The 9,399-nt window shown below is 37.3% G+C and overlaps 1 protein-coding gene across 1 annotated transcript in view; it reads left to right on the forward strand.

Moving 5' to 3' along the window:
* The window catches only part of LOC307171459 (lysozyme g-like), a 42,434-nt gene extending 33,318 nt beyond the window's left edge, over positions 1 to 9,116 (forward strand). The window contains exons 4-5 of the mRNA XM_079893072.1: positions 7,975 to 8,113; positions 8,565 to 9,116. Of these exons, the coding sequence (XP_079749198.1) occupies positions 7,975 to 8,113; positions 8,565 to 8,701 (276 nt within the window). The 3' untranslated portion in view covers positions 8,702 to 9,116. The remainder of the gene's footprint in view (positions 1 to 7,974; positions 8,114 to 8,564) is intronic.
* The last annotated feature ends 283 nt before the right edge of the window (positions 9,117 to 9,399 follow it).

Genomic DNA, 9,399 nt, shown 5'->3' on the forward strand with positions numbered 1-9,399 from the left:
AGTACCTCAAATTTGTTATTAAGTAAATTGAGTAAATGTACTCAGTTGCATTCCACCACTGGGCTTAACCAGAGTTAATGCTTTAGGTACTCCTATAAAAATGCAATATTTCCCAGATTTAACAGCTGCTCATACAGTATGTCATATGCTTCTCTAAAAACAAACACACACCTGTGGGATTCTGAAAGGAATATGAGGCTTATAGAAACCAACAGCCAGGAAGAATGGATTCTGGGAGTCCTTCATGGAGTCCAGGGGCCCGTTTCAATAAGGAGGTTCAACCAACTCTGAGTTGAAACTTGAACTCTGAGTTGACTTACCCTGAGATGGGAAACTCTGAGTTTTTGGTTTCAGAACAGCTGAAATGAGTTAGTTCAGTCAACTCTGAGTTGACTGACTCTGAGTTAAGCGCGTGCACCACAACTATAAAAAGCCATTATCAGTGGAGCGCAGATATTATGAGTCACCATGGCAACAGCGCCAGCCAAAAAGAGGTCTTCATATTTCTCACCAGTACAAACATTATTACTGTAATTTTACAGTATTAGAACATTAATACTGTAATTTAATTAAAGGGATTACTCTTAATTCATCTGTAATTTAAAGTAAAATCTGATGCAATTGCATTAGACTAGAACAATTCTGTATATTTAACATACATTTTTAAAAGGTATATTTTTAATGTAACCTTCTCCCTCTACACACTTTGGTCAATTCAAGAATAATTCATGCAACTGTATATTGTTTAATTGAAAGCATTAAAAGTGCAGTTTCTTGTCTCTCCTTGTATTGTTCAAGTGGTTGAGGTTGATTTAGTAATAAGTAGACCAATACTTTCTAAAGATAGTCATTATTATATTAATCTAATTACACTGTTGAAGATGTCATTTGTAGTTAGTAATACAAGTAACTTACCCAACTGTTATAATATCAGAGGTGAAACTGGAAGAACAGTATGTTATTCAACCTAATTTTAATTTTCATGTGCAATCCTGCAGACATTAAAAGAACATGGCAGCAGCTGAAAATGAAATATAAAAACATAATTCAATCAAGTTAGGCTTGAGCATATCATGGGTGTAGGCTACCTGACTTTACAAACATTTGACATATTAAATAACTAAATAGCATCCAGTGTCTAGCAGTGCAACAGCATTTTTGGCTGAGGGAATTCCTGGAGGGACTTCAGAGCCACTCCCGAAGATCCAAGGGCCTCATAAAAAAGAGGTTTACATATGTGTTATTTTTTGTATAGGCTATTTTAGATATTTCCATTTATTTTACTTTGGGTTGGGTTTTTTGTTGGTCCCAACAGATTCTGATGGTAATATCTGTCTTTTGGAGCCTCCTGTCCCAACAGAACCCCAGGCAGTTGTAAGTCGCCTACTCAATACACCAGAAATTATGACAAATAGTGTTATAAAGTGTACTCAACCAAATGCTCATCTTGACAGGACGATGGGGATAAAGAGTTTCTGCTGTCACAGAGAGGCCTACAGAGGTAATGTTACAGTTTTTTTCGATTGCTAAACGACAGTGAGCATAACTGGAGCTACATGTGCAAAACTACAGTCTGCACTACCAACAGTCACCTGAGCTAAACAGTTCACATCACCTGCAAAACTCATTCCAAGCAACACAACTCTTACTGTAACACATGGCTCAAAACAGGCTCAGTGCAGCCAAACACTATGCACAACCCTCACTGAGATAACACACACTGTCACTCAGAACACACTGAGAGGAAAAACACTAGCATCAAACACCAATACAGAAAATACAAACTTTTCATCTTTACAGTTTGAACAATTTCAGTGACTTCATACAAAGTAATATTTTCTTCAAAGAAAAGAGTGACATTATTTCACATGATTTATTTAAATTTTTAGAACATAACAATTCTTTAAGGTAAATGAAAATTAGCAGTTTGCTTCAATAGTCTGTAGTAATTTACGGAATTACAGTAATGAGGGGAAAAAAAGGTAGAAACTAAAAGTACATACTGTAATTCGAACAAATAATTGAGGGGCTAATCCTGCCTCTCTCTAGCATCAGGCCACAGGTTTTCATCAACATCAGTTCCCATCAAAACCTGTCTTCCTTGTTCCATTTCCAAAATGTATTCTTTCTGAGCTCTACCTATATACAGTATATCTATATCTATATATATATGTGTGTGTGTGTTCACTAACAAGTCTAAAACAAGACACCTGCTTAGCCTTTCAGCTGAAATTGCAATCAGCAGTGTTTGAAAGGCACAAGGCTGAAATCTATTCTGTTTTGAATGTGTGGTTCACAGTTTTGACAGCAGTGTGTTAGCATTTGAACAAAGTGCTGTAAATCCACAGTGTTGTGCAGGTTGTGGTTAAAGTCATGGGATAAGTGTGTAGAGTTTTGAAAACTGTGTTCAAGCAATGAAAAACAAACTAGAGTTTGGTCCACATGAACTGCTGCTGTGCAGACTGTAGTTAGAGTTTTGCACATGTGACTCCAGTTGTGCTCACTGTCGTTTAGCAATCGAAAAAAACTGTAAGTGCTACAAGATGGCTGCCAAATTTGATACATTTGTATTGGGGCCCATAACTAAACAAACAACCATTTGATCAAGGAAGTTGAAATTTGGCATGCTTTTACACTGGTACGAGTGCCAACATTTCCATTCCAGATAAAAATACTTTTTACCACTACCTTTTATTTTTCTTCACTTTCTTCTCCTGCCTAATAGTAAAGTTAGGGATTCACTTGTCATCAAGTTGGTTCATCAAAAGTAGCTAAACCTTTTTGAGGTGAATGAAGCCTCCACCTGATAAATCTGCCAGCTTATGATTCACTGCACTCTTCACATAGCAAATGTTGTAACCTTACATTTCTCCACACCTCAGTGGAAGATCATCTGAGAAAAAAAAGAGAGACCACACCCTCTGTGATCGTATATAATCACGTCCTGCAGCGGTCTGATTTAGTGACAGGACTCATCAAACTCATGACAATCTCACACAGCAGGCCCCGTCCTTAGCACGCAATGCGAGGGTAGCGGAAGCTGCATATCCTGCCTGAAGATGAAGGCAGGGGCGCAGCGGACCCCCTGGAGGTAAAGGAAGGGACCATCCTGGTGGTGGTGGGGAGGATGAAGGGGAAGGTACCATCTTGGTGGAGGTTGGGGAGGATGGAGGTAATTGGCAGCGTCAGCATCTGCGAACTCAGACAAATGTAAGTACCAATCTTTTATACTGCGAGTGTTAGCACATGATTGATTAGAAGTGAGATAATATATGACGCGCTGATTGAGTCTTCCTGATAGAACTTATGCTAAAGCTTTCATTTCTAAGTCATGGGTAAGTTATAAAATATCAGGTACTGCATGTTTTTATCTGATATTGTCTGAATTATGAGGAACTTTTTGTGATTGTGTGCATAAATGTATTGTGTGCATAGTTACTTAATGATTGAAAGAACTTCAGGACATATTTTCCATGTTGTTTCTAGCATGCATTTATGGAGACGTCATGAAGATAGACACCACCGGTGCATCAGAGAAGACAGCAAAACAGGATAAATTAACCATAAAGTCAAGTCAAGTCAAGTATATTTGTATAGCGCTTTTCACAATACAGATTGTATCAAAGCAGCTTCACAGTATTAAATCAAAATAACACAACAGGGTTTGGTTCTAGTGGAAAAAACCTAGGTTATATCCTAGGTATGACCAAAAGCCTAGAATTTAGTGATCTTAAAGAGCGCGATGGATTATAAGGTGATAGAAGATCCGTTAAATAAACTGGAGCTAAGCCGTTTAGGGCTTTATAAGTCAATAGCAGTACCTTGTAATTAATACAGAACTTTATAGGTAACCAATGTAGTGATGATAAAATCGGTGTTATATGATCATATTTTCTTGATCTAGTAAGAACTCTATAGCGGCTGCATTTTGGACTAACTGTAGCTTGTTTATTGAGGATGCAGGACAACCTGCTAATAAAGCATTACAGTAATCTAGTCTCGAGGTCATGAATGCATGAACTAACTTTTCTGCATCAGAAACAGATAGCATATTACGTAGCTTAGCAATGTTTCTAAGGTGGAAAAAGGCTGTTCTTGTAACATATGAAATATGATTTTCAAAAGAGAGGTTGCAGTCTAGTATAACACCCAGGTCTTTTACTGTAGAGGATAAAGTAACAGGGCATCCTACTATGTTAAAGTTGTATTGTGAGAGGTTTTGTGGGTGGTTTTTTGAACCGATAAGTAGTACCTCTGTCTTGTCTGGATTTAATAAAAGAAAATTACGTGTCATCCAATCTTTTATATCTTTAACACACTCTGTCAGTTTGGATAATTTAGCGTTTTCATCCGGCCGTGATGAAATATATAATTGAGTGTCATCAGCATAACAATGGAAACTAATTCCATGTTTCCTTATAATATTTCCAAGTGGCAGCATATATATTGAGAATAGCAGAGGGCCTAACACAGATCCCTGCGGCACTCCATGGTTTACTGAAGTTATGATCGATTTTTCTCCATTTAAATAGACAAAATGGTAGCGGTCAGATAGGTATGATCTGAACCAGCTTAATGCTTGTCCTTGAACACCAGTATAATTTTGTAGTCGATCTAAGAGTATTGTGTGATCTATAGTATCGAACACAGCACTAAGATCAAGTAAAACTAATATTGAGATACAGCCTTGGTCAGAAGCTAAAAGTAAATCATTTGTGACTTTAACAAGCACAGTTTCAGTGCTATGGTGCGGCCTGAATCCAGACTGAAACTTTTCATAGATGTCATTTTCTTGCAAGAAAGAGCCCAGTTGAGCGGACACAACTTTTTCTAATATTTTAGACATAAATGGAAGATTTGAAATGGGTCTATAATTTGCTCAGCCCTGGCCGCTTTTAGGGCCTTTTTATAACGTGACATACTGTCTTTCCACGCGATTCTAAAGACCTCTAAATTAGTTTGTTTCCATTTACGCTCTAAATTACGGGTTTCTCTCTTTAGAACACGCGTAGTATTGTTGTACCATGGTGCTTTAATTTTCTCTCTGACCTTTTTTAATCTACTGGGTGCAACAATATCCAGTGTTCCAGAGAGAATGGTGCTCATAGTGCTAGTTAGTTCTTCTAATTCGTCTGTTTGTTTGGGTTCAGGCAGCAGCTGAGACAGATTAGATAAGCAATTTGAGAAATTATCTATGGTGGATGGAAGGATTGTTCTGCCTGGTCGATAACGCGGCGCCGCATGACATATTACAGCAGTACGTAATATGCAAGTTACCATATAATGGTCAGTGACATCATCACTTTGTGGAATGATATCTATATCGGTTGGATCGGTTCCATATGTGGTGAAACGCAAATTATTGCTGTGGTCCTTTTTGACCATGCCCCCCCCTCGGGTAATATTTGCGAGGGAGCGTGTATATAAGGCGAGCGGTACGGTAAAACGGGTATTGCGTCATACCTGGCGATCTCACTTCCAGCGTCTCGTTGTCCTGCACGAGGAGTATGTATGAGTGTTTTCTCCGTGGTTTTCCGTGTGGTAGATGCTAAAAGTCCTTTTTACATGTTTGTTGTTTGCTAACAGTAATTTCGGTTGGGCTGGCGTTCGGTTGAGTGCTTGTTGCACCCATAGATGATCAACAACCGTTGCTTTGCCGTTGCGCTCCGCTGTATGTGCGAACTGCATGTGATGCCTTTGTGGGTGAATTCTGCCGTCGGCATGTGATTGAATAGAGTGGTGGCTGCCGGATAGATGATGCGTTTTGCACGATTTGGTATGTATAACCTTCTATTTCCCTTTGGCCCTCATAAAGGTAAATTGGGTTATAATTCTTTTATGTGTTTTAGGAGTTGAAACCATTCTGTGAGTGGGCCTGTTTGGCTTCCAGTTTGCATCCTGCAACAACTTGATTTCAGCATGGCTTGCACCTTCAACACTGCTGTTTTGCTTTAATTCTGTTTTGTTTAATGATTTGGGTTGTATTTATTAATTTTGCTTAATCATTTTGTTTTCTATTCTTTTGTGTTCTCATTTCTTTCTTTATTTACTTCTGTCTTTAACATTCGCTTTGCTTTTGTTAAATGCATGCTTTGCATCCGTTAAGTTTGCATTGCATTCGGTAACGCTTGTTTTGCCTTTATTGTGTTTTCTTATATTCATTTGTTTTGTATTTATTGTGTTTGTTTTGGCTTCATTTATTTTGCTTTATATTTGGTAACGCCGGCTTGGTATTTAATAATTTGTCCTGTTATTTTGTTTTGTTTATTCCTTTATTTTAATCAGTAACGTTATTTTTCTTATGGTTTTGGTTTTGTTTTCCTTGATTTGTTGCAAACAGTAGGGCTTGTTTGCGATTGGTCAGTGTTGCTCTCATTGATTTTGTTTTGCCAAATTGATGTTTGGTTTGCTGTAATTGATTATTTGGGGCCTGGAGAGGGCAGGCTGACCCTTCCCGTGTGGTTATCTCACTGTTCACCAGAGTGGCATGGAGTTGCTGTGAATCCTTTGGAGGGTGTGAGTGGTTTGGGGCACGTGTGTGGTTATTATCATCATTATTACTACTACGGGCATTCTTGAAGCCCGGTGTCAAGCCTGCCGCCCTAGTGGTAAGCCCCAGCTCTTTTGTTGTGGTGTTTGTTTTTGTTTCTCTTTTCTTGTTTGTTTTGCAGCAGGTGGTGTTGCTTGCTGGGTGAAATCTCCTTGCTGTTACGTGTGATTCATTGAACGAGACAATTTTTAATTATTTTTGTTTAATAAAGATGTACAAGTTTTATACAAGGTACCCATGCCTCTTGGTCATTTTCTGAGAACTCGAACCTGTGCCCCTTGGGCTTTTCCCAGAGTTAGTTCTGGGTGGCATAGTTATTACCTTTTTGGAATCAGTAATAATTTAGAAATTTAAGAGCTGCTGTGCGCCCTTGTGATACCTCTAATTGCCACACATATGATATAATTAAATCGAGTGTATGATTAAGACGATGAGTTGGTCCGGTGACGTTTTGCTTGACCCCAAAGGAATTTAATAAATCTGTAAACGCAGCCCCTAACGCATCATTTGGATTATCTACGTTAGACACACAAACTTCACTTTGACTATGTTAAAATCTCCAACAATTAATGCTTTATCGACATTGACCAATAGATCTGAGAGAAAATCTGCAAACTCTTTTAGGAAATCAGCGTAAGGCCCAGGCGGTCTATATACGGTAGCCAAGGCTAGAGATAATAGGGATTTTTTTCTAACATCTAAGAGCGTAACATTTAGTAAAAGTACTTCAAATGAAATAAACTTATAACCTGTTTTCTGAGTAACATTGAGAATATCTCTATAGATTGTTGCAACACCGCCGCCACGACCAATCAGACGGGGCTCATGCTTATAGGAGTATCCAGATGGAGTAGACTCATTTAGACCGAAATAATAATTTGGTTTAAGCCAGGTTTCAGTAAGGCAAAGTACATCGAAGCTATTATCTGTGACTATTTCATTTACAATAACTGCCTTAGGTGTGAGTGATCTAATGTTTAGAAGACCTAGCTTTAGAAATTGTTTTTGTTTACTTATAGCAACATTTTCTGTTTTAATAACAATTAGATTTTTCCTAGATCCTGCAGTAGATTTATTATTTGATCTCACTAAACGAGGAATAGACACAGTCATCTAACGGTATTTAACATTTTGGAGATGTTATCCGACAGAAGATCCACTCCGAATCTGTTTGGGTGTAAACCATCGGCACAAATTTACTGAAGAATGGATTGGATTCTACAGGCAATGGCTTTGGCCTCGTGCAGGTTTAGATCTAATCTATTTGAAAATAATTCACAGATAGACTTTATGAGGTTCATGTAAGAGTTTACATAAAACAAGGTTCAAACTAAAGGTTTAGTATAAACATAGTCTGAACATAAGTGTTTAAACTAAAGTTTACTAATCACCCATGCAACCAATTACCTTTTTTCTTCTTCCAGGTTGACAAACGCCACCACACTCCAGCAGGTGAATGGGACAGTGAGCAGCATATCATGCAAGCTACTGAGATTCTCATTGGCTTCATTAAAGATATTAAAGCAAAGTTTTCCCAGTGGACTCCAGAGCAATGCTTTAAAGGTAGGCTATATTTACTCAAGAGATAAATAAAGATAAACAGCATTACAAAAAGACGAATAAATGCAGATAGCTAATTGTACCATCCAGTCTTGAATGGGTTACATATTGAATCTCCTGTAAAGTGCTAAATGTATGTTTATGTGTGAGCATGTTAAAGGTAAAAAATTCAACTCAGAGAAACCACAGATGCAACTTGTTTTAGAAACTACATACATCAGACATATATCACCAAAGAAGTGCAAAATATTATGATTTGATAGCTTTTCATAGATGAATATTGATGAATTAATTGATTGATAAATGTATTTATTTTGATGCATTAACTGAAAACCTTTATTATAAAACTTACAAAAAAAATGTAAATAGAATGTCATCTATTCATCTATCTATTCTCTAACTTCTGGTTAAGTTAGTGTTTCATGTCTCAGTTATAGTATAATGTTTGTTCCAGGTGGAATAGCAGCCTACAACAAAGGTGTGAGTAGAGTCACTGCTCAATATGAGAATATTGATGTGAAAACGTCACACCTTGATTACTCCAATGATGTTGTTGCCAGAGCCCAGTGGTTCCGAAGCAAGGGTTACTGAAGAACAGCGGTTTCTGAGCTGTTAAACTCTAACATTTATTAAATAGACCCAGTATATTAACTTCACTTGATTACTCCTCTTTATTGCAGTTTATGATCAGTAAAATACACAGGTCAAAAGTTTGGAATAATTAAGATTTGTTAATATTTTTGAAAAATGTGTTATGCTCAACATGGCTGCATGTATTTGATTAAAAATACAGTAAAAACTGTAATCTGAAATATTATTAGTATTACCATTTAAAATAACTGTTTTCTATTGTAATACATCTTAAAATGTATTGATTCTTGTGATGAAAAAGCTGAATTTCCAGCAGCCATTATATTTCTTTCAGTATTTTTTTATTTCCAGTAATCTAGCCAAATTGCATATGGCATTGCATATGGCATGATGAAATAAACAAATCTTTCACTCAAATCATCATTGTTATGAACATTCTTTCCATATCCACATTAAAATGACCTCATATTCTACATTACTCTCGGAAGTCAATAGTATCCAACTGGAGAGCTATAAACTACATCAGTTTCTGACCGGCAGAGACAGGCCAGCAGGTTCACATTAGGAAGTACATTAGGATGCTTTCATTGCTTGGTTCAAAGCTACCCCTCCCCTGCCTCCACTAGATTCTATTCAAACTCTGTTTTTGGGTCAGAACTGTACATATGCATCATCAAACATTCAGATTTCAAAAGCAG

The sequence above is a fragment of the Squalius cephalus genome (genome assembly GCF_949319135.1).
Source record: "Squalius cephalus genome assembly, chromosome: 14".
Classification (NCBI taxonomy): Eukaryota; Metazoa; Chordata; class Actinopteri; order Cypriniformes; family Leuciscidae; genus Squalius; species Squalius cephalus.